General features: G+C 40.7%; 1 protein-coding gene across 1 annotated transcript in view; it reads right to left on the bottom strand.

Annotated features, from left to right (window-relative positions):
• kif1aa (kinesin family member 1Aa) overlaps positions 1–25,098 on the bottom strand; it is a 320,981-nt gene that overhangs the window by 94,891 nt on the left and 200,992 nt on the right. The window contains exons 21-25 of the mRNA XM_043702906.1: positions 24,277–24,349; positions 22,868–22,961; positions 20,624–20,772; positions 18,051–18,229; positions 14,835–14,972 (exon numbers count right to left, since the gene is read on the bottom strand). Coding sequence (XP_043558841.1) covers positions 14,835–14,972; positions 18,051–18,229; positions 20,624–20,772; positions 22,868–22,961; positions 24,277–24,349 — 633 coding nt within the window. The remainder of the gene's footprint in view (positions 1–14,834; positions 14,973–18,050; positions 18,230–20,623; positions 20,773–22,867; positions 22,962–24,276; positions 24,350–25,098) is intronic.

Genomic DNA, 25,098 nt, shown 5'->3' with positions numbered 1-25,098 from the left:
GGAGTCAGCAGGCACGTGGATCAACCGGTGAAGTGGATGCCCAGAACGCAAGTTCACAAGAAAACTTTCAAAATTCAGCATTTTCAAGTGAATTGTACAGAAAATGTAACAGCACATTGCAAAAAATCTTCAAAACAGTACCCGTCTTTTATCAGGGATATCACAACATGACAATCATCTGTACACTCAATCCTCACTAACAACATTTACAACCACTCTCTTTTATTAGAAGGGAATGTCTCTTTACCTGAACAAGGAAGGCCTTAATCCCACGTGTTGCGGACAATTGACCCATTTATCAAAATATCACAGTTCACACAAAGGTATCCTTCCCAGATCAGGTGGAAAATATATATGATAGGAAACTATGTACAGCAGGTAACTAGTCAAGTGTCCAGCATGGGAAATGATGTGGAGCACCCGACTGATTAATACAGGCTCTACAATATGGTTTTTATTAATCGTGTTTAGTTCTATGCAGTTGGTAGGCATTAACTGGGTATTCACTTGTGCCTCTACAGATAGATGCAGACTGAATCTGCTAGTTTAGGAGGTCAGCTGTTTTTGAATATAAATATTTCTTGTGTTTTTAAGATGGATTATGACACACAGATTGCATCCATGCCTTTTGGTTGCTTGTTATATGACTTTGTAAATAAATGCTTAGAAAAGTATGTGTAGATTGGCTTCAGTTCTATCCTTCACCAACTGGCTTTCTGATTAGAACATTGTAGCAAAGATTGGTTTTGCAAAAATGATGGCAGTAAACTAAAAACAAGTCTGACCGAAAACTTCAAACCTAGAAGCCATTGTGGAAAATATCAACACGCAAATATTAATTGTTAGGGTATGGTTAACCTTTGATGTTTTCAGAGTCTCAAATATGGGCCTGCTGGAAAAACAAGGTGAAAATATGGATGCAATGGGCTTCCATCTCAGCCAAAGAAGAAATAAAGTATGACTCGATGCTGTTGATTTTGACAAGAAAGAAAATCACAGGCAAAGTATTTTGTGAGCTGGATGTTCATTGGTTGGGCAATGATGAAATTAGATTATAATGAATTATTTGATGAAATTTATGGAAAAAGACAACTTGTCAAAAGCATACGATGCTTGATTGGATGTTTGAACAGATGGTTATTTAATGGAAGAATGTTTCATGGACATTAACAGATTATATTAAGGATTAACAAAATGCATTTTGGCTATCTTGGATCATTATGAGCATTTAAACTGTCATAGAAATTGCTGGAGAAACTCAGCGGGTCATGTGGAGAGAAAGCAGAGTCAACATTTTGGGTCTAGTGACCCTTCTTCAGAACTGATTGCATAAGATGATATATATGCCAAAGACAGGAGTTGGGGAGGGGCGAAGGAGTAAACAATAGGTGGAGGTGGAGCCCAGAGAGAGAAAGGACAATAGTTAGACAAACTAAGGAATAGATGATGGTGAGCCAAAAAGAAAGGCTGGTATCAGCGACCATGAGTGGGTGAAAATGGGCAGGCTGTAATAAAAGCAGCCCATGTGATAACAGGGCCAGGGATATGTGGGGGGGGGGGGGGCAATAAAGGACGTAGAAGGGAGTGTTCAGACCCTAAGATTATTCAATTCGAGTTCCTCATGCACCTGGCTCTGTCATCACATGGAATGCTTCCATCATAGTCAACTCATTTTCACCATATAATCGTTCTCATTAGCAGCTTTTATTTTTCCCCAGCTCACTATTATTCATCCCTTTGCCTGCCCAACTGCTGTTCTCTCTCTCTCTCTCTCTCTCTCTCCCCTTCTCTGGGCTCCTTATTTACGCCTTTACCCCTCTCTATTCTTTGTCTTCCATATATATATATAAAACATCTTTTCTAAGCTACAATCAGTTCTGAAGAAGGGTCACTGGACCTAAAATGTTAACTCTGCTTTCTCTCAACAGATGCTGCCAGACCTACTGAGTTTCTCTAGCAATTTCTCTTTTTGTTTCAGATTTCTAGCATCTGCATTTCTTTATTTTTTTGTTGAGCATTTCAATGGTTGGCTTGAGCTAAGATCTCCTGTATGGACAAGCCACAGTTCGAACTGATGTTTGGTTCTTGGAAACGGACACACTATTGGATCGAATCTTTGCTCTTTGAAAAACATTCTGAGGAAACTAGTCATTTTCTTCACCCTTTGTGAAACAATTGGAACATTCCATGTGACACAAAAAACAGAGGATTCAATGATCACCAGATTTCATAATGATCTCAATACTGCATTGCAATTGTAAATACATTGGAAAGATTGAAGATGATCAAAGTGGGGATGAAAGTACCCTGAACACATTTAGTTATTAAAGCAAGGGACAGAATTTTAACAGCGATAATCAATAAATGAATTCAATACTAGGAGGCATGCATTTAAAGTGAGAAGGGAAAAGTTCAAAGGAGATGTGATGGGCAAGCTTTTACACTGAGAGTTGTAGGACTCTGGAACGTGCTGCTAGGGTTGGTGGTGGAGGCAGATACATTAGTCGTGTTTAAAGGACTTTTTGATAAGCACATGAATATTCAAGACATGAGGGATGTGGACCAAAGGCGGGCAGAAAGGTTAGGTTAAGTTGGCGTCTTGTTTGGCATGATATTGTGAATCAAAGTGCCCGTTCCTGTGCTCTGCAGTTCCATGTTCTATAAGCCCAGGGATGTCCAAAGGAACTGTTAATAAGTGGGTCATTTATGGTTTGAAGCATTATTATTCAGTGAGGCAAGATGGCATATGAAGAGAATTATGAAGAAGAGGATTGAGATAATAATGAACCCAAACAAAATGAGTTGTCAATTTTTTTTAGTCTAGTAATGCATGTGTTAGTTTGGACTCCCTTAAACTGTACCACACGAGATAGCACTTGCATTTTAGTAGTAATTGAATAAATTAGCTCAAATGTCATACTGATTCATTAAGTAGTGAAGATAAATATGGGTTAAGAAATACAAATGAACTACTTGGTTCAATCTTAGTGATGATAACACATTGAGATCACTAAGAAATGTTGAGCCCCCATGTAAATTGGATTGGATAAGTGTTTTTCAGTATTGGTGCAATCTCAAGGGGGATTTCTATACAGGTCAGTAAACTTCTGTGAAAAAGGCATAAATAAAATGTGATAGAGAACATTAAGGCATTCAAAATGTCAGTTGATCTACAGTCAACCTGGTATGGAGATTAGTGTATCGTCTCAAAAAGAAACTGACGTTTCTCATCAGAAAAAGAACGATAGTTAGACAAACAAAGGAGTAGATGATGGTGAGCCAAAACAAAAGGCTGGTATCAGCGACCATGACTGGATGAAAATGGGCAGGCTGTGATAAAAGCAGCCCATGTGATAACAGGGCCAGGGGTGTGGGGGCAGGTAAAGGACATAGAAGGGAGTGTTCAGGCCCTAAAATTATTTGAGTTCCCCACACCTCTGGCTCTGTCATCACATGGAATGCTTCTAACATAGTCAACTCAGAAAATGGGCCACATTTGTTTCTCATCAGAATGTTAGACAAGTACTAATGATTTCAGATACTAAGATTCACAGAAGAAAAAAAAAACTTTATCTTAAAATCACATGGACAATCGCTCAATTTATTTGTCAAAGTCATGCTGAAAGACTCAGATATGGTTTATGAAGAGTATATGAAAGAGATGAATGAGAAGTATGAACACTTTAAAAACAAGCACTGACTATGCTACAAGTAGTTCATGCAAATAATTCACTTTAAATGGTTGGAATGCATTATCCTCATCAGGTAGTCAGTGGGAAAAATCCAAATTGCTTTATATGCTGTACAACAGTCTCCATACTCTAAAAGGCACTACAGTTACATCAACATTCATACATTTTTGAATGCAAGGGTCTTTCATCAAGGTAGAGAGAGAATTCAGAGAACTTGGAGTCATTCTGTAAAGCCATCTCCAACAAAATTTAATTCAGGACATTTTATGTATCATAAAAACGGTCATAGGCAATATAATACCCTGGTAAGGTAAAGGATTTTGTCATGAGAATGTGTTACTGACTGGCCATATACCTATGTCTTGGAATTTTTGGAAAGAACACTTTGCCAAGTAAAAGGCATTGATTAAAGCAACAACAATATTTACAAGGAACAAACTGAATGGAAAAGGAATAAGTCTACAATTCTTTCAGAAATGTTATATAATCAAGTTTGCAGGTAAAAACAAGGTATTGGTTTGAATGTAGGTGGGCTGAGATAACGTGGCATAGGAGTATCAATTTTACCCTCTTTCCTTTCCCTGAAAGCCCTCAGGAAATTTGATTATTGTATTTGATTATTGTAAACCCACTTGAAAACTTCACCATCCTAAGTAGAAGGATCAGACAAGCAGAATGCAAAATCTAGACCAAAGCCTCCTGAAAAGTGAATTCAACCCGGTATAACTGATCCAGGATGGCTCTCCAGTGCCTATAGCTTGAGGGCAAAGTTACTTTGGCCACAGATCAACATTTGGACAATAATTATTTTTCTGGAATTCAACTATTACTCGACCAAAGTACTCTCAAAGTAATACTCTGTATAGTTTCTTTTTTTTTCAGATTTAGAGGCTTAGTTATTATCAAGGAGGATGATAATGTAGATTTATAAATTTAAACTTTTTGTTAATTTTTACATCTTTACTTGATTATGTTTTGTTTGCAATAAACCAATCCTTTACTTACTACTGAAGGAACCTGGCTAATTTGTTTCTAATACTGAGTTATATACAGGCATTAAAAATATACAGACAATATCACCTCCCTTTTAAAATTTAGCCTCTGTTAAAACCAACAGAGGAGTGGAACAAGCAATCAGTTCACCCTTCCTAACTCAGGCTTAACAGTAATTAGGGTAAGACTGTAGTCATGAGCCATGACAATGAAATTGTTCAAGGTCATTTCTTACAATCTGTCACAATTAGTTACAAAACTTGACCTCGTATACTCCAAAATACCTGGGAGTGTTGTTGAACAAAGAGACTTTGGAGTCCAGGTTCATAGTTCCTTGAAAGTGAAGTTTCAGGTAGATAGGATAGTGAAGAAGGCACTTAGTATGCTTTCCTTTATTGTTCAGGACACTGAGGAGTTGGAAGGTCATGTTGCGACTGTACATTGGTTAGATCACTTTTGGAATATTGTGTGCAACTCTGGTCTCCCTCCTATAGGAAAAATGTTGTTAAACTTGAAAGGGTTCAGGAATGATTTACAAGGATGTTGCCAGGGTTGGAGGATTTGAGGAATAGGGAGAGGCTGCATAGCCTGGGGCTGTTTTCCCTGGAGCATCAGAGGGTGAGGGGTGACCGTATAGAGGTTTATAAAATCATGAGGGGCATGGATAGGATAAATAGACAAGGTTTTTTCCCGGGGTGGGGGAGTCCGGAACTAGAGGGCATAGGTTTGGGGTGAGAGGGGAAAGATATAAAAGAGACCTATGGGCCAACATTGTAATGCAGATGGTAATACGTGTATGGAGTGAGCTGCCAGAGAAAGTGGTGGAGGCTAGTACAATTATAATGTTTAAAAGGCATCTGGATAGGTATATGAATAGGAAGGGTTTAGAGGGATATGGGCCAAGTGCTGGCAAATCAGACTAGATCAATTTGGGATGATTGGTTGGCAAGGATGAGTTGAACGGATGGGTCTGTTTCCGTGCTGAACATCTCTATGACTTTACGACTCTAACTTCAGAATCTGACCAGCTGACAAAAACCAACAAGGCATCTTGTGCATCAAGTGATTATGTGCATTGTGATGAAGGAACAGAATATAGTAGATCAAAAGATAAATAGTTGCAATGGAATCACTTGTAACACAATGCACAAATTATCACATCCAAAGGCCAATTGTCCAGAATGATTACTCAAGTAGCATATATTCCAGAGGGTTTACTGAATGAAGGAAAGTGAAAATTGTGGGATGGGCAGGAAAAGCTATCGGCAAATTTACATTATTGGATACATACTCAGGATAGTGACCAAGTGTGAAGTTAGTAGACTGCCAGTAATAAAAACAAAAATGGCAATGTTTCAGCAAGTCACACCTCATCTCCCTCCAATTTGATCCCATCCTCCAGTCCTGCGTCATTGGGGGACATTAAATTGTACTATGGTAACCATAGCTGTAAGATAGTCAGGACAGTTAAGTAAATAAACCAAATCAGAAAGGAAGTTTTGGAAAATGCTCACTGAGGATGGGCTAGACTGAGTGATTATGGTTAAAATCACTTCAATAACGAGGGAAGATGGAATAAGAGGGAGTGAAGATTTTATACGAAGAATTTAGTAGATCAAAAGATAAATAGTAGCAATAGAATCACTTGTAACACAATGCACAAGTTATCACATCCAAAGGCCAATTGTCCAGAATGATTACTCAAGTAGCATATATTCCAGAGGGTTTACTGAATGAAGGAAAGTGAAAATTGTGGGATAGGAAATAAGTCAAGACTGTTGCAGAAGAAGCATGCAGGCCAGGGAGAACAGTTGTGATGATATAGATTTCATAAGTGCAGAGATTTACCAAACACATAACAAAAGCAGACAGGAGACGTTAACATCCATTTAGATTGGAACAAGCAGACTAACATGTGTTAGAAAGGTAGTAACTCTCTTAAATATGTTCAGAACAGGTTTCTGGGGTAATGCCCTTAAATCAATAATGGGAAGCCCATATTAGATTTAGTTATAGAACAATGATACAGGTTTTAGTAATTCTGTACGATAGAATTGAATGTGGTTATTAAAAGAAAGGAACGTGACACAGTAAACCCTGAATCTAGTTTTGGGTAAAGCTGACATTAATTCACTGAGGTGGACACTGTCCACCGAAAGTCTAACAATGGGTAAAATGGAAGGTATTTTTTAAAAATAAAGAACAAATATAAGATAGTTCATAGCCCTCAGAGTCATGAGCTCAGCTTGTTAAAGAAAAAGCCATAGATGGTTAAAAGTATAAGAAACATCATCAAACTTAAAACAAAAGTTTTAGAAGTGCAAAAATTTAGCAATGATCCCAGTAAATGGGATCAAAAACAGCAAATTGTGACAAAATAGAAAAAGCTACAAAACGTAAACAGGAAAGATAACTTGCACCAAATGTCAAAATCAACAAAATAAATTATAACAATTGTATTAAGAAAAATAAGGTTACAGGGGCATGATACATAGCAGTGATAGGGTTAAAAATAAGGAAACGACAGACATGCTGAATAACTACTTTGCGTCTGTACTTACAGTAGAGGAGGATGTTTAAAGTTAGAAATCGCACAATACCAGGTTATAGTCCAATAGGTCTATTTGGAAGTACAAGCTTTTGCAGTACTGCTCCTTCATCAGGTAGCTAGTGGGTCAGGATCATAGGACAGATGTGGTGGAGGCTGGTACAATTGCAACATTTAAGAGGCATTTGGATGGGTATAGTAAAAAATCAAAGTGTCATACAACTGATGCAATGCATTGAAAAACTTAGATTGCTGTTAAGTCTTTAATCACTTCGAATGGGTTGCAGGTTTCAATTCATTAATATGTAAACCCCAGAACTTTTTTCAAGTCACATTCCCAAGATAACTTAAGGTTTTATAAACAAAAAGGTGACATCTCAGCTCAGACAATATATCAAAGGTGTGAGGTTAGAGTCTGTTTGTATTCCAACCTTGAGTCAGACTGGTTCTATTTCCAAAGTAGGAATTTATAAAATGTCACATGAACTGACTACACACAGATTGTGCGTGTGACATTTTATAAATTCCTACTTTGGAAATAGAACCAGTCTGACTCAAGGTTGGAATACAGACAGACTCTAACCTCACACCTTTAATGTAATGTCTGAGCTGAGATGTCACTTTTTTATATAAAACTTTGAGTTATATTGGGAATGTGACTTGAAAGAAGTTCTGAGATTTGCATATTAATAAATCAAAACTTACTACCCATTCTAAGTGATTAATGACTTAACAGCAATCTAGGTTTGTCAATATATTGCATCAGTTGTATGACACTTTGATTTTTTACTATAAATTCTGCGTCCTATGATCTTGCCCCACTAGTTACCTGATGAAGGAGCAGTGTGTGAAAGCTTGTACTTCCAAATAGACCTGTTGGACTATAACCTGGTGTTGTGTGACTTTTACCTTTGTCCACCCCAGTCCAACACCAGCACTTCCACATCATGATGAAGATGTTTAGGTTCAGAAGAGATTTACCAGGACGGTGCAGGGAATGGAAGGTTTGGGTTATAAGAAGAGGCTGGATTTGTTAAAAAGATACTTAGATAAGTACATGAATAAGAAATGTTTGGAGAGATATGGCAAATAGCAGGCAGATGTTTTGAGATTATGGTCAGCATGGATTGCTTGGACCAAAGGGTCTGTTTTCATGCTGCATGACACTGGGTTAGCATGCAAGAAATCTCAGGGGAACAAATGCTAAATATCGGAGGAAATAATAGCATGTGGACCTCTTTGGCTAAGCTAACATTCATTGCACATCCCTAACTGCCCACAAGTCAGTTAAGAGTCAATCACTTTGTTGAGGGTCTAGTATTACCTAATGGCCAGATCAGGTAACGATGATTGAAGGACTCCAGTGAACAAATTAATATTTTACAACAATTGCCTGTGCTTATATGGTTTCCATAAGACTAACATTGTTTTTAAACTCCTGAATTTTATTGATATCTAATTTCACCATCTGCCATGGCAAGGTTTAATTCAATGTCCTCAGAACATTAGCCTGTGGTTCTGGATTACTAGTCTTGTGACATCACCACTATGCTACCACCTCTCTATAAGGAGTGACAAATCAGCATAACCAGATGGTTTTCGTTCCCTGTTTTAAAGGGATCCGGTGCAAACATTGTAGATGACCTAACTATAATCATTTCAAGTTGACTTGAAACAAGAGTCATTCTTTTAAATTGGTAAGTTACACGTCAATCCAGGCGAAAAGAGGAAACTGGATAAGCTTAGATCTGTCAGCCTTACACCTGTTTTTGGCAAATTACTCAAATCTATTGTGAAATGTTGTGTGAGTGAATACATTGAGAATTTTCAGCGGACCAATCAGAGAGAATCAGCTTAGATTTTTGTAAATGATAGATCATGCCTGACAACATTTCTGAAGAGGTGACTGAAGTAGGGGACAAGGGGATATCTATGCATGTTATGTACATGGTCTTCTAGAGGCATTTTATCAAGTTAGAAACCAATAGCTGAGTTGAAGCCCATGGGACTGAAGAATAACTTTTGACTCGGTCAAGAAATTGGATGAATGGAAAAGGACTGAGAGATGGGACAATGGATGAGTAAGGACTAGTTTTGATATCACAGTTCTAGTAACTGATGGACTAGGAAGCTACATATCTAAATTTATAAACACCACAAAGATAGGTATTCTTACAAAAAGTGCAGACAGATGTGTAAAATTATAAAGAAACATTAGGAATGTGACATCATCCACTTTAGACCAAAAAGAATAGAATGGTATACATTCTGAATGGATGGAGGTCCATTGAGACTTGAGACCTACAGATCATTAAAATGTCATTAATAAATACAGAAAATAATTATGAAGGTCAATGGAATACTGGCCTTAAATATAGAGGACAACTAAACAAGGGCCTTAGATTGTGCAGCTAACACTTTGTTCAACTACACCTGGGGTCCCATGAGCAGTACTGGTATCACACCTGAGGGGGAAACAATATCTTGACCTTGGAGGGAGAATACATTTCCTCAAGCCCATACCTAGGTTTCAAGGGGTACATCAAACAGACAGATTGAAACTTAAGGTTTATATTCTCTGGAATTTAGAAAATTAGGGGTTGTTTTATCAAAGGTTTGAAGAAATTGAAAGAGAATAGTCAGGGTTGACAGATGTAAAATATTTCCACGGATTTGAGAGCTTAGGACTTGAATCCAGAAATTACAGGCAAAACTCCCAGGTGCGAAGTTAAGGACCCCGTCTAAACAGAAAGGATGATGGAAGTATGGAATTCTCTTCCACAAATAGAAATTGATAGTAGATCAATTGTTAATCATAACACAGTGACTGACTTTTGTTTTGGAAGTATTAAGAGAAGTATATGGAGCTATGTTGCAGATCAGCCTTGACTGCTATTATCGAGCTGATGTTTGTAATTATGGTGTCACGCTGGTTCAACTAAATTATTGGCCAGTTGCATAATAACGCACAGATTTAGTCCTGTATTATCAAGTTTAGAGTTTTGTCATCCTTTGGTATTAATCTGCCAGAGTAAATGAAACCTTACTAGCATTGTACATAAATTAGATTTTAAAAACCATGGAGTTTTTTTTAGTAACATTTTTGACATCTCTCTCTATTTAAAAAGCAAGGACACAGCTGAAGACACATTTCTCACAGATGTGATATTGTGACATCCCTTCAATTGATAGTCTCTCTTACAGTCCAGCCTCTCTGCAATAGTCAGCCTCCGGATTCAATCATTACAGTTTTGGGCCTCAATCTCCAACTTAAATCCTCCCGCTTGACATTATAGCTTGATTCCTCACCACCTTTACAGAAGGGACCTCCAGCCCACATTCTCTTCCTTCTCCAGTGTGAAACTTAGACCCCCCAGTGCTCTCCTTGCCTGAACCCATTTTAGAAATCAATTGTGTACTTTCATCCTGCACAATGTCAGGGCTGTGATCATCGGTGCTCCAAAGTTAAACACTGGATTCATTTTCTGACTGAGCCCTAGATCCATCTCTGAACCAGATAAAGTCTCCAGTGAGTGTCCCAGTTGTACATGCTGCACTAGTTTACAGCTGGGTGGGCTACAGTTCTGTATCTGCCGATATATTAACAGGACCAGAATTATGTTGGAACCTACTCTTTTGTTCAGACCCTGCCTCATGAGCACAGGCTGCTTTTCAGGTCAGATCCAAGTATTCGCAGCCCCTCCCAGACCAGGACACAGCACTTAATACCTCAAGCACTTAATACCATCGCAAGGGACAAAATATACCTGGTGAAGTGCGGAGGTGGGGGGGAAGGGGGGAGGTGACAGAGTCGATTCTGCAGTGCCATTTTTTTCAGCTGGGGGAACGTTCCCTGTTACAAACTGAGCACTGTGTTGAAAGGTTTGGTTTTCATCCTGCTGCAAAACCTAGCTTCCAAAAAAAATTCGGAAATTATGCAATGAGATCAGCAAAGAAATACATGAGACAAGTTGGGAAGACGGGACAGAGAAAAGGACAATTGTCAGAGCGCAAGCGACCACAGGTGATGGTGAGGCACTGGGGCAGTACCGAGTGAAAGTATGTGAGCTGAAAAGAAAAGGAAAAGGCATCGAGAAGGGAAGGGTTAAGAGGGAGAGAGAGAAGTACTGAGGCAGAGGAAAAGTGCATTTAAAAAAAAATCTGACCACATGTCAAACAAACAGCAGTGAACTGAGTGACCAGTTTTTCTATTTTGTTTGCGCTGGTTGAAATATTAATAGGAGGAGGATTGTTCATTGTTTTTCTTTGAACCTGGATGATCCACAACCTCCTCAGCTCAGGGGATTTCCCATCCACAGCCTCCAACCTCATAGTTCCCCACCCTCGCACTGCCAGATTCTACCGCTTAGCCAACGTCCACAAACCTGACTGCCCCGGTCGACCCATCGTCTCCACCTGCTCCTGCCCCGCTGAACTTATCTCCTCATACCTTGACACCGTCCTGTCCCCCTTGGTCCAGGAACTCCCCACATACATACTGGACACCATCCACGCCCTCCACCTCCTCCATGATTTTCAGCTCCCTGGCCCTCAATGCCTCATCTTCACCATGGCCATCCAGTCCCTGAACACATGATGAAGGCCTCAAAGCCCTCCGTTTTTTCCTCTCACGCCGTCCCAAACGGTACCCTCCCACTGACACTCCCATCCGCCTGGCTGAACTGGTCATCACCCTTAACAACTTCTCCTTCCAATCCTCTCACTTTCTTCAGGCCAAATGGGCAGCTATGGGCCTCAGGTCTGCCTGCCTCTTTGTCAGGTATGTGGAACAGTCCATCTTTCACAGTTACACCAGCACTATTCCCCATCTTTCCCTCCGCTACATCGATGACTGTATCAGTGCCACCTTGTGCTCCTACAAGTTCATCAACTTCATGAATACCTTCCACCTTGACCTCAAGTTCATCTGGACCATCTCGGGCACCTCCCTCCCCTCCTGGACCTGTCCATCTCTATTTCTAGCGACCGACTCAACACGGACACGTACTTCAAACCCACTGACTCCTACATCTAACTGGACTACACCTCCTTCCACCCTGCCTCCTGTAAAAACATTATCCCTTACTCCCAATTCCGCCGCCTCCAATGCATCTGCTCCCAAGAGGACCAATTCCACTCCAGAACCTCCCAGATTGCCTCCTACTTCAAGGACGGCAATTTCCCCTCCCATGTGGTCAACAATGCTCTCTAGTGCATCTCCTCCACTTCCCACACCTCCGTGCTTGAACCCCATCCCTTCAACCGCAAGAAGGACAGAACCACCCCGGTACTGACCTTCCACCCCACCAACCTCCAGATACAACGCATCATCCTTCATATTTTCGCCACCTACAGCCAGACTCCACCACCAGAGATACACTTCCCTCCCCACCCCTTTCAGCATTCTGCAGAGACCATTCACTCCATGACTCCCTTGTTAGGTATACACCCCCCACCATCCTACCTTCCACTCCTGGTAACTTTCCTTGCCACCACAAGAGGTGTAAAACCTGTGCCCACACCTCCCCCCCTCACCTCCATCCAAGAGGATCCTTCCACATCTGGCAGAGATTTTCCTGCACCTCCAAACACCTCATTTACTGTGTCCAATACTCTCAATGTAGTCTCCTCTACATTGGGGAGACAGGACACCAACTTGCGGAACGTTTCAGAGAACATCTCCGGGACACACGCACCAAATGACCCCACCGCCCAGCGGCCGAGCACTTCAATTCCCCCTCCCACTCCACCAAGGACATGCAAGTCCTGGGCTTCCTCCACCGCCAAACTCTAGCCACCCGATGCCTGGACGAAGAACACCTTATCTTCCACCTTGGGACCCTCCAACCACACATAATCAATGTCGATTTCACCAGTCTCCTGATCTCCCCTGCCCCCACCTTATGCCAGATCCAACCTTCCAACTCGGCACCATCCTCTTGACCTGTCCTACCTGTCCATCTTCCTTCCCACCTAGCTGCTCCACCCTCCACTCCGACCTATCACCATCACCCCCCACCACTGTCATCGACCTATTGCATTCTCAGCTACCTTCCACCAGCCCCAAACCCCTCCCATTTATCTCTCAGCCCCTTGATGAAGGGCTTATGCTCGAAGCATCATGCTCCTTGGATGCTGCCTGACCTGCTGTGCTTTTCCAGCACTACTCTTCTGGAGTGAGATACTTTATGTCTACTTTAGAGGGCAAAGAGAGTCTTGGTTGAATGTCTTATCTGAAAGTTGGCCTCTCCTAAAATGCAGCATGCTCTTAGTATCTGAGGAGTATCTGCCTAGGTTACCTGCTCAAGTTCAGGAATATAGACAAATACAAACTGGTTAGCAGTTGCATCAAAAAGTGGAGCAGGGACATTAGAAGTTAAAAACAAGTGATTTTCTTTATAAATGCTGTTCAGTGAGATTTAAAGCTACAATTGTTCTGCCTCTGAAGTGTATACAAAGGGTTATGAACTGACGAGACAGTGAGATATTCTCTATACACATTGGCTTGCTGTCCGCTGATACTGTTACCAGTTTGATTGGTTGTCATGCTCCTGGAGGGAAATAATACTGCTGGATGCAAAGGCGAAGTGGCTGTAGCCCTCTCAGTGACAACTATAGGTCAGCCAATCAAAGAATATCGTGTCGCTAACATGAGATGGATAAACTGAAAAGAAAAAAAGACCTGAATAAAGGAGAAACAGAAATTGTAGAGGAACAAATGAATGCATTTGAGTAACATGTCCTCATTGTGGCTAAACTCCAGAGTGGACTAATCATATTACAATGTCTCCACTGTCATGGATCAATATCCTGGAACAGTCCTACTTCATACCATTGCAAGAGCTATAGCAGTTCAAAGGGAAAATCCCAGTCATCTTCTCAGGGTAGCTATGGACTATAAATATGGGTTTACCACAACAAGAGGACAAGTAATAAAAATGAGCAGAACATTATACATGTGTGGCATGTGCTCACTCTGAATCCCATCCAATCACAAAGAGTGTGATCGACCTGTTTGCCTTCCCAGGTGGGCAACTATTAGTGAGGCGATTGGAGCTACTGTCAGCATATCCTGTTGCTGAGCTGAGTTTGATGCCATCAATGTTTGGAGGGCTACAATTAGATTAGCCAAGCACCTCTATTCTATGGAGAAGACCATTACTGCAGGCTGGACTGTAGAGAATACCTCTGCATCATTCAGGTGAAAACAGGTTTGGACTCCAGAGAGGACAACCACACTCTCTCACCCTCCTGTTGCGACCTCCATAGAGACAATGCTAGGAATGAGCAGTGTTCATTCATATACAGGCAGAAAACCCAGATCTGAATTGCATCAATGTAGTCTGGGAGGCTGGAATGAGGAGAATTTGGGAACTGTGCCAGTCATTAAGCATTGAGATTTAACACCTCTGGCTCTTTCATGCTATTAGAATGAAATTATGAATGCCAATTTTTAATCCAAATCAATCAAAATTGGAATCAGGACAATTTGGATTTTTTCAAATTAATTCTGATTGGCTTTACTGCTCATCTCTATTGAACTTTACAATGATTAGAGTTTGGACGAAAAATTGCAGAAAAGGAATTCATTGTGCTCTTACCTTCCGACCAACCGGAACCAGGGGAAGCGATCGTAAAATGGATCCCCGCCAGTCATAACATTATCACAGTCATCAACCACACTGGAAGGCACTTCAGCGGCACGATCATACATCTCCCGCATCAGGTCTAGTCTCTGCCTGCAGGAAGTAGGAATCCAATACAATTATAACCAGATCCTGGCTAGCTACTGGGTACAAACAGACAAGGCAGCACTCAGGTGGGAATGGCAAACGCAGCTTCATAGGATCCACATCCCTTGCTGGTCACACTGGTCATGGGCTGTGACTAAACAAAGACTGACTGAATTTTGGCAGAGGTGGCAGGAAGCTGTGAGGTGCCAGCATGCCAGCTAACAGATCAAGAGGAAAGTGATCATTTTTGGGAGGACAAGATAGTCAATTAGATTTTAAGGAAGATAACTTAGAGGGTAACGCAAATAGTAGAATTGTGAATGTCTTGAAAGCAGCCAATTTTGCAATGAGTTAATAAATTATGTGGAATACATTACTGCTTAAGGAGGAGGAAGTAAGGACTGCAGATACTGGAGAACAGAGTGAAGATTAGAGTGGTGCTGGAAAAGCACGGCAGCATCCAAGGAGCGGGAAAATCGACATTTTGGGCAAAAGCTCTTCATCAGGGATGAAGGGCTGATGAAGGGCTTCCTGATGAAGGGCTTTTGCCCAAAATGTCAATTTTCCCGCTCCTCGGATGCTGCCTGACCTGCTGTGCTTAAAGAGGCAATGCCACTTTAGGGGAGGCAGTGATATAGAGGTAATGAAACTCGATCAATGTTGCTGAGCCCAGACTTTAATATTCAAGGGAATGGATTCTAATTCCACCCTGCCAGTTGATGAAATTTGAATCAGATTTTTAAAAATGGAATTAAAAAAGGACATAACGGTAATTAGGTAACCAAAGCTTATTGTTTCGAAAAACCATTTGGCCCACTAATGTCCTTTAGGGGAGGAAATCTGCCATCTTTACCTGGCTTGGCCTACGTCTGTCCAGTCCCACAGCAGCATAGTAAGCAATTCAGGATGGGCAACAAGTGAACGATGGGTGTCTTTTCCTTAGAATGGGGGATTTCAAGACTAGGGGGTACGTTTTAAGGTGAGAGGAGAGAGATTCAAAAAAGACATGGGGGCAAATGTTTTACACAGAGGGTGATTCACATATGGAATGAATTTCCTGAGGAAGTAGTGGATGCAGGCACAGTGTTTTAAAAAAAACTTAGGTAAGTACATGAATAAGAAAGGTTTGGAGTGATATTTCCCAGAAGCAGGCAGGTGGGACTAGTTTAGTTTGGGATAATATTCGGAATGAAATGGTTGGACTCAGGGTCTGTTTCCAAGCTGTAAGACTCGAAGTGCTGACCTATCCAGTAACACACACATCTCATGAATGAATAATATATACTTTTTAAAAGTCAGGAATGATTGGGCTACCCAAATATTTTATGGGTACATGTATTCCTTTGCCCAATCCTCAGGAAAATGCTCATTTCCCAACTCTCATCAGGGAGAAAAAAGCTCTGGAGAATGACTATGCCAACATTTTGTTTGTTCACATGGGACGTGTGCATCAGAATTTACTGCCCATGCCGAGTTACCTTTGAAGTGGTGGTGGTGAGCTGCTTTCTAGAACCGCTACAGTCCATGTGCTGCAGTTTGACCCACAATGCCATTAGGGAGGGAACTCTTTGCCTCCTTTACTCAGCCTGGACAATTTCAGAAATGCAAACAAACAAGAGATATTGGACTTGAGCCTGAACCCGAATCAGGTTAGCTTGAAGGGAACACTTAATTTATGTTGACTTCACCCAAGAGGTACTCATAGCGAGTGGAGTCACAAGAAGCTGACGTTGAGGTTTGTGTCGAGGAAGCCCTCGACTCAGAGATTGGGAGTCTGGCTGGAGTTGAGGCAAAGATCTATCATGATATAAAACATTTGTGAAATGTAAGGGACTTAATGGTCAACTCTGTTCTAAGTAGAATGCCTTTTCTTGAAGGTATCCAGTCTACAAGTGGTTGCTTTTGAACGAAGTTCAATTGTGAATACATTGAAATCCAAACAGGTAACTTTAACTCATAAAACTCCTTCTGGGGACACATATTTTAAACTTTGGAGCCAACTGGATCTTTCAAAGGCAGAACACCATGGCTGTCCTTGCCACCCATGTACTTCAGAAGTAGTTCAGCACCACTTTCTCAAGGACAATTAGGACTGGGCAATAAATCTGGCCTGGCCATTGACATCCACATCCTGTGCCCAAATATTTTAAAATGTTTCTCTGTCGGAGTTTGAACAAAGCCATAGACATAAGCAAAAGCATCAATTCTATTCTTTGACCCATGCTGAGGAAGCTCTGCTCAGAAAGTGGAGCCATGTTTAGTTTGCTATGTATGAGTAGTTCTATAACATGATGGTTGTGTTTTTGTGCAACCCTGCATTGTAGAAAAATCGCGCTTTAGAAACAATGCTTGAAGTTTTGATGATGTAATTGTGCTATAGCCAATAAACGTTTGAAAAGTTTGCATTTTAGCAACAGTATCCCCAATTCATTAATCACATTACAGCAAACTAACACTGATAAAATGTGCGTTATAACAAAACGACCCGTACTGTATATAAAACAGAACTACTTTTCAAGTTGAACATAGTGCTGTGATCTGGATGCACAAAGATACAGATTATGCCAGTCTAGCATTTGATGCATGTGTGCTGGTTTATCAGGTACAGCCAACTTTGTTTTAACTGGCACCTTATGAACCATGACTCTCAATAAATGGCAAAAATGATCTACCTCAAATACCCCAATGTTTACTGTATCATTCCACCAAGTTCAGATAGTTTTTTTCATTTATTTATCTCAATATTTGTTGTTCAAACGAATAGCCACACAAAATATCGACAATTGATTCAATTTCAAGTCAATTTCTCCTCAAGTGCTGCAACTGACCGTAATGTCGGAGTAGTCAGTTGAGGGTGTGAGTGAGAAGGCTCCCTGCATTACATTTCAATTACTTAGTGTGCGTTTCTACATTGATTATATGGGTCTCTTGATTATTTGACATATTTTATCAGTTGGCACACTTCTGGTCCCATAGGTGCCAGATAATAAAATATTTACTGTATATCTCTCTGTGCAGACTATCCCTGTTTAGCCCTACTCACCAAGTAACAACAGCTCTGTGATATCTTTTACTACCTCGTACCTGAGTTTCTCCAGAGTCCAGTAGTGAGTTGCTCCATTCTTCTGGTCTTGGACTTCCACAGCCACAATGGTGCGTGGGAATGGGCGCTTCTCCCTGTCCTTGACAGCATCAGGAGGCATGAGATCAGGCGGTAGAGGGGAGTACAATGTGTCTGTGAGGAGCACGAATTGGAACTGTACCTGTTCAATTAGAAAGCAAAACTTTTCAAGCATGTTTCCACAGTCCTTCTTCATGGAACTATACATTCACTCCCATAAGTTTAATGCGGTATATGATTTGTAAAATTGAGGAGATGGTGAGTTTTACTGATGAATCTTCTCTCAGCACCAACGATGATACATACCATCCCTTCCCCTCATATCTTGGAATGCATTTTTACTGCACAATTATGCTCCCACCTCTCACCGTTGCTTATTTAAGTCCAGCTAGTCTAGCTTCTGCCCTGCACACAACACTAAGAAAGAGTCTTAATGCAAGAAAAGACCCAGCTACTGAAATGAAGATCGATCACAATTCTGTAATCTACACTGTTTGACAATAATAAACAAAAAAATCAACTGAATTCTGAGGAACAACTCAGCCCACCTCTATGGTCTGGGCTCTTGATCTACTGAATTTGTTTTCTCCTTTCTATATGTTTTCCATCCATTATATCTGTGTCAAACTGGCTGTTTTTGCCTGCCTTATTTGTGAATGAATGCTTGCGTTTAAGAGGTTTTTAAAAAATTATGCTTAAATGTAAAGTTGCGCAATAATAACGAGAAATCCTTTTTGTTGCTATAAGGTAAACAATGAGTATTTTTCACATTAAAAGGTGTTATTTTCCCGTGAATCATGAAACTGATAGGAGTTACATTTATGCAGAATATGGAGTTTGTCGGTCAAATTGATCATTGCAAGTGGCTTAATTAAGTAATTAAACATCTGTGGAGCAGTTGTGCTCTTCTGAACAGAGTCATGACACTGATAACCATAGAGCAGGGTCTCAGAGGCACTATGACATAGGAACAGAATCAGTGTGGAAACAGGCCATTCGGCCCTTTGGGTCCACACCGACTTTCCAAAGAGCACCCATTCCCCTTTACTGCTTTTGTAACCCTGCTTTTCCCATGCCTAATCTGCAGATCTCTGGACACAATGGGGCAATTTCCCATGGCCAATCCACCTAACCTGCATATCTTTGGACTGTGGGAGGAAACTGGATCACCCAGAGAAAACCTACACAGACACGGGGAGAATGTGCAAACTCCAATCCAGGTTGCTGCCACTGTGAGGCAGTAGTGCTAACCACTGAGCCACCATGCTGCCTGAAGTAAGCCATTTGGCCCATCAATTCTGCCCCACCATTCAATGAAATTGGGGCTGAGCTGATAATTATCAACTCCAGTTTCTTGCTTTTTCTTCATAATTCCCAATTCTTCTACTGATTAAAAATCTGTCCATCTCAGCCTTGAGTATGTTTAATGGACCTCCTTGACCACCATCTCTGGTTAAGAACTTCACAGACCAACTAGCCTCTGACAGGGGCAATTTCTCTAAGGATCGTATGTATATTTCAATTAGATCCCCTGTCATTGTTCTCAACCCAGTGAGTACAGGCCCAGCCTATTTAACCTCTGCTCATAAGAAACAGGAATAAACGTGGTGAACTTTCTCTGGATTGCCTCCAATTCCTGTCTATCTTTCCTTACATAAGGGGCCCACAATTGCTCACAGCATTCCAGATGAGCTTTGACTAAGTGTCTTGTATAGTTTTAGCAAAACATACCTACTATTGTATTCTATTACTCTTGAAGGAAAAAGCTAACATTGCATTTGCTTTCCCCATTACCCACTGAATTTGGATTCATGGGCAAGGACCCACAAATCTCTCCTTGCTGCAGCTTTCTGCAGTCCTTCTTTATTTAAATAATATTCAGCTCCTTTATTCTTCATGCCAAATTTAGAATCTCAAATTTTCCCACATTATATTCCATCTGTAAAGTTTTCGTATATTCACTTAACCAGTTTTATATCCCTCTGCAGATATCCTCATCACTTGCTTTCCCACCTTTATTTTGTCATCCACAACCTGGCAATAGTACATTCACTTCTGCCATTAAATTCATTTATATGCATTGCAGGTAATTGTGCCCTGGTGCAGATACTTGTGGAATTCTACTAGTTTGTAGAGTTACAGAACTCTCCATTTTCTATTAGTTAGCCAATCCTCTACTAAGTAGCCTATGTATGGTACCTTCTCAAATAACTTTTTGAAATCCAAATATATTTAATCCATTAGCTTCCTCTTTCTCTACTCTGCTTATTATCTCCTCAAACAACTGTGTTAAGTTTGTTCCCCTTTATGCAGCCATGCTGATTTTGCTTGATTATGTTAAGAATTTTCAAATTCTCCGCTATTTCACACTTTATAGTAAACTATAACAAATCATAAGATGCAACCTATCAGGTTCAGGGAACATCTCGGCCTTTAGCTCCATCAGTTTCCCTAGTATCTTTTCTCTAGGGATAGATATTGTGTTTATTTTCTCTCTTCAATGTCCGATGTTAATCCCTGGAAAATTGCCAAATACCTTTTTCTTCAATTCCACGCTGATGGCATTGGCCTCTTTCAGAAAGATGGCATTTCCCCATAGCAGATCACGCAAGGAGGTAAACTGGTAGCATCTCCACTTACGGAATGCCCATAGTGCCAACTCACACTCCCGCTCTGTCCATTGCACTGTGTAGAAAGATAACAATGGAAAAAGGATTAGAAAAAGACAATCAGGAATCAGTCCTGGTAACCACCACTTGAAAGATAAACGTCCTTACACAAACCATGTGCCCTAATTGCTAATCCCTCCAGAGTACCCGTGCCTATAATACCTATTCATATTTCACTCAAAGTGAGGCATATAAGTGTGATACTGCAAGCAGTATTATGGACTTCCTCAATTGGAATGGTCACTAAATGACATTATTTCTGTTCCTTAAATGCCCCCAGTCAGTCCCAGAGAGTGAATGGACACTATCAAAAACTGAAATTGCTAGATAAGCTCAGCAGGTCTGGCAGCATCTGGGGAGAGAAATTAGAGTTAATGTTTCAGGTCCATTTCTGAAGAAGGGTCACTGATTTCTCTCCCCAGATGCTGCCAGACTTGCTGAGGTTTTCCAGCAACTTCACTTTTTTTCCGGTTTCTAGCATCTGCAGTTCCTTCTTTTATTTTGTGAAAGGGCAGTGTCTGACTCACTGCCCCACGCAATAAAAAGATAGTATACAACATCATTATACTTAGTCACATTAATCTGTTTTTGATGGAAAAGTCACAACATTGCTGGAGAACTGGTTAGCAGTGATCGGAACATGAGTTGTAGAACCCTTAAAAACTGCAGAAAGATCAACCTTCTGAAAATTTGTAAATGTAACCCTCCGGTCTGCATTACTGTCACTCCTTCAAGGACCACACATTGGTTGTTTGTGACTGCTGTTGATTGAAATATTAAATTCTTCCCTATTCGTCACCTTGCTGTATTTTATTGGTCAACGCCCTACCAAGTTAATTACAGCTGCAGGGGGTTTACACGAAGCCTATAATGTGACTTCTTCCCTGCGGAAACTGCTTGAAATTTTCTTGATATATATTAATAATCTGGATCTTGGTGTGCCGGCGTCAATTTCTAACTTTGCAGTTGACACCAGTCTTGGAAGCATCGTGAACTATGAAAAGGACAGTGTGGAACTCCAAAAAGGGCATTGCAAAATTGGTGGAGTGGGTAAATGGGTGATCGGTGGCAAATATGTTTCAGCGCAGAGAAGTGTGAAGCATGTTGGGAGGAAAGCATTGAAAAACAATACAAAATAGGGAGTACATTTCTAAGAGAGTGCTAGCACAAAAACCTGAATGTATATGTGTACAGATCACTGAAAGTAGCAGGACAGGTTAAGTGAGCAGTAAGTAAAATATACAGTGTCCTCAGCTTTACTAACAGGGGCACAGAGTACAAGAGCAAGGAAATGATGTTTAACTTGCACAAGACATTTGTTCCACCTCAGCTGGAGTATTGTGCACACTCAGAGATACCACATGATAGGTATGATGCATTGGAGAGAGTTTACAGGAATAGTTCTCCTTTATTACACCTTCACAGTTTATAAGATAGTTTACAAGAATGAGACAAGGAACTTCAGTTATGAGGATAGATTGAAGAAGTTGAGACTATTCCCCTTGGAGAAGAGAAGGCTAAGAGGAGATTGGATTAAGGTTTTCAAAATCATGAGTGGGTTTGGTCGAGGAGATCGGAAGAAGTTGATCCCACTCATAAAAGGCACATACATGAGACACCATAGATATAAAGCTATCTGCAAAAGCAACAAGTGTGAAGTGAGGAAAACCTTTTCATTGAGTAGTTAGGGTATGGAAGGCACAGTCTGGAAGGTGATAGAGGCAGCTTCAAATGACGTTTCTAAAAGGCCATCAGGTGATTATTTGTGTAAAAATAATGTGCAAAGTAAGCAGGCTATTGGCATGTTAATGATGCTCCTTAATGAGTCAGTGCAGGCATGATGGACAAAATAGCCTCCTTTCGCACTGCAGCACTTCTATTATTCTGATTTTAAATTGGGGCATAGCTGAGATCAATTACTCAGTTTGTACCCTCAGATTATATTTGCAGAGTTACACTGTGCCAAGCAGGCCTTCCGACAAGTGTTAATACATTGCAAATCGGTTCTGGCAAAGCCCTGTGAGTGCTGCTCCACTCCGTCAGCTGCACTGCTCACGGACCCAAATCAGAAAAGGATCAACATTAGAACTGGAGAACACTTCATCTCTCACCTTCCTCCTCTGGTTCTTCATCGTCCTGTGCGTTATCTGGGTAAAAGCAAGAATCCATCTGCCTTTGTAAGGCCTCAAGCCTGCTTTCGTAGTCCTAGAAGGAGCAGGTTAAAATGAGTTGTTAAAAGAAAAACACGGCTGATCATCTAAAGGCAAATGCATTTGTCCAGTAAATATCATCCGTACGCTAACACTGCTGCCATTATGTGGGTGCAGTGAGGTACGTAAACATTTTTTGAAGACTTGCCAATGCCACAAGGACCAGTCATGGTAAATATTGCATTCCCTGAACTTGAAGGCATTGAATCAATAAGCAGCTGTTGAATAATCCCAGGATTTTAAAGCTATGAAGGGAAGCTTGTAGGCTAATTAATGTTCATTTTTTATCGTGTTTCAGCCTTTTCAATATACTAGCCTAAGACAGATAGTGAGGAACAAATGGGATTTAAACAAATGGAACAAGTAGGCGGGGTAATTGTATGCAATGACAATAAATGTGAAAAGGCTTTGTTCACCAGAACTCTGCACCAAAGGAATGAACTGGAAGCCAATTTGATATTTTTTTGAAATTCTGTGTAATGGGAATAATTGAAAATATGTTTGCTCCATTACTTTTCTATACAATGGGAGAAAATTAGATGGAGTTATGGCCATTCATTTCTATAAAATAGGATTGAATGGGAACAGGTTTGGGTCAGTGGAATTCGATAAAATGGGAGTGAATAGGAAAGGGATTTATTCAATGACATTCATTACAATGAGAGTAAATAAGAAATTAGTTGGTTTATTGGAATTCCACAAAATTGGATTGAATGGGGAAAGAGCTATCCTGGGATTAACATTTTTTTGAATTCAGGGACAGAGCATGTGAAATTCCATGCTGGAGTCAGAGGTGGAGCAAGACTTCGAGAATCACATGTGGGATGGAGCTTAAAATTAACTTTCAGTCAAATAAGTTCTGAATCCAGAATGCGAAAGGAAAAGGAACGCAATTGTTGTAAACCTTTTCCTTTATCCTGCTCTACTAACTTTTGACCATTATCTGCAATTGCTTGAACTTTAGCGGCTCGTTTGGTTCGAGTGGAGAGCTTCCTTTAACTGGAGTTTTGGCAAATCTTATGATCTTGAGATGGTTACGGAAAGTGCATTGTCATGGACTGTATACATTATAACTGTGAAGACAGATGGATTGGGAGGTGGTCTGACAGATAAATGGAATACACTGGTGTGCTAGGCCCAATGACTGGGTCCTGTTCCTAACTCAGACTGGGCAACCCATTAGGTTTTAACGCAGCACCCACGCACTGCATTCATGGGTGGAAGCAATGAGCTGGTGCAAAGGCATAGCTGGTAACCGCAAACCCTTTCAGTTCTCTAAGTAAAATTCAAGAAACTGCTTTGTCACATACCAATCTCTGCTGCTCCAAAAGTAAATCAGCCTCCTCCTTTTCTCTCCGATATTGGGTCTCTAGTTCCTGAAGCCTAAGAAGCAATTCCAAAAAATAAAGCATCTTTTTCAAGCTGATTCAGAAAAGATTACTGCAAATCATTCAAACTGGGGGAATACAGTCAAAATCTTTGGAGTTAACCTGAGGGAAGGGGGTTTGTGTCCCTTATTGTAAAGGTAATACAAAACTGTATGATCAAACAGTTCCAAGTTAAGTATAACACAGGTTAGCTATCTCTGAACAGGCCATCGTAAGTTAGAGGCAGAGCAAACCTCCTTCAATAGTATCTATCAAACACTCCCAGATCACCCGTAACAATGTGTTAGGTGCAGAATAAGTACACTGTCCCAAAAATCTCTCCCAGGGGAGGTACAGCAAAGCACTCATCTTCTGCATTGTCCTTGCACAATGGACCAATGGGATCATACATTTTCAAGACAATGTGGTATTTTCACAGAAATGTGAATTGAATGCTATCACAGTTGTGATCCCAAACGTGACAATCCTCCTGTAGTTTAGTGTACTGGAAACAGAATTTGACTTATTTGTTTACCATAGATTACAGGATAAGAAATGGAACAGAGTGAAGCACACTGTCTCTAATTTGGATCTACAGAGGCACCTCAATTATCCAGCATTTGATTATCCAAATTTCAGATTATCCGGCAAGACTGCAAGGTTCCGATGCTTGGCTAAACTATGTTATCCGGCATTCGGTTATTCTGAATTCAATTAACCGAATGAAATACTCTCTGCCCATGTCCTTCGGATAATCGAGGTTCC

Source organism: Chiloscyllium plagiosum, chromosome 13, assembly GCF_004010195.1.
Source record: "Chiloscyllium plagiosum isolate BGI_BamShark_2017 chromosome 13, ASM401019v2, whole genome shotgun sequence".
Lineage (NCBI taxonomy): Eukaryota > Metazoa > Chordata > Chondrichthyes > Orectolobiformes > Hemiscylliidae > Chiloscyllium > Chiloscyllium plagiosum.
Note: the sequence above shows the minus strand (reverse complement) of the source record. Positions and strands in the feature narration are given on the sequence as shown.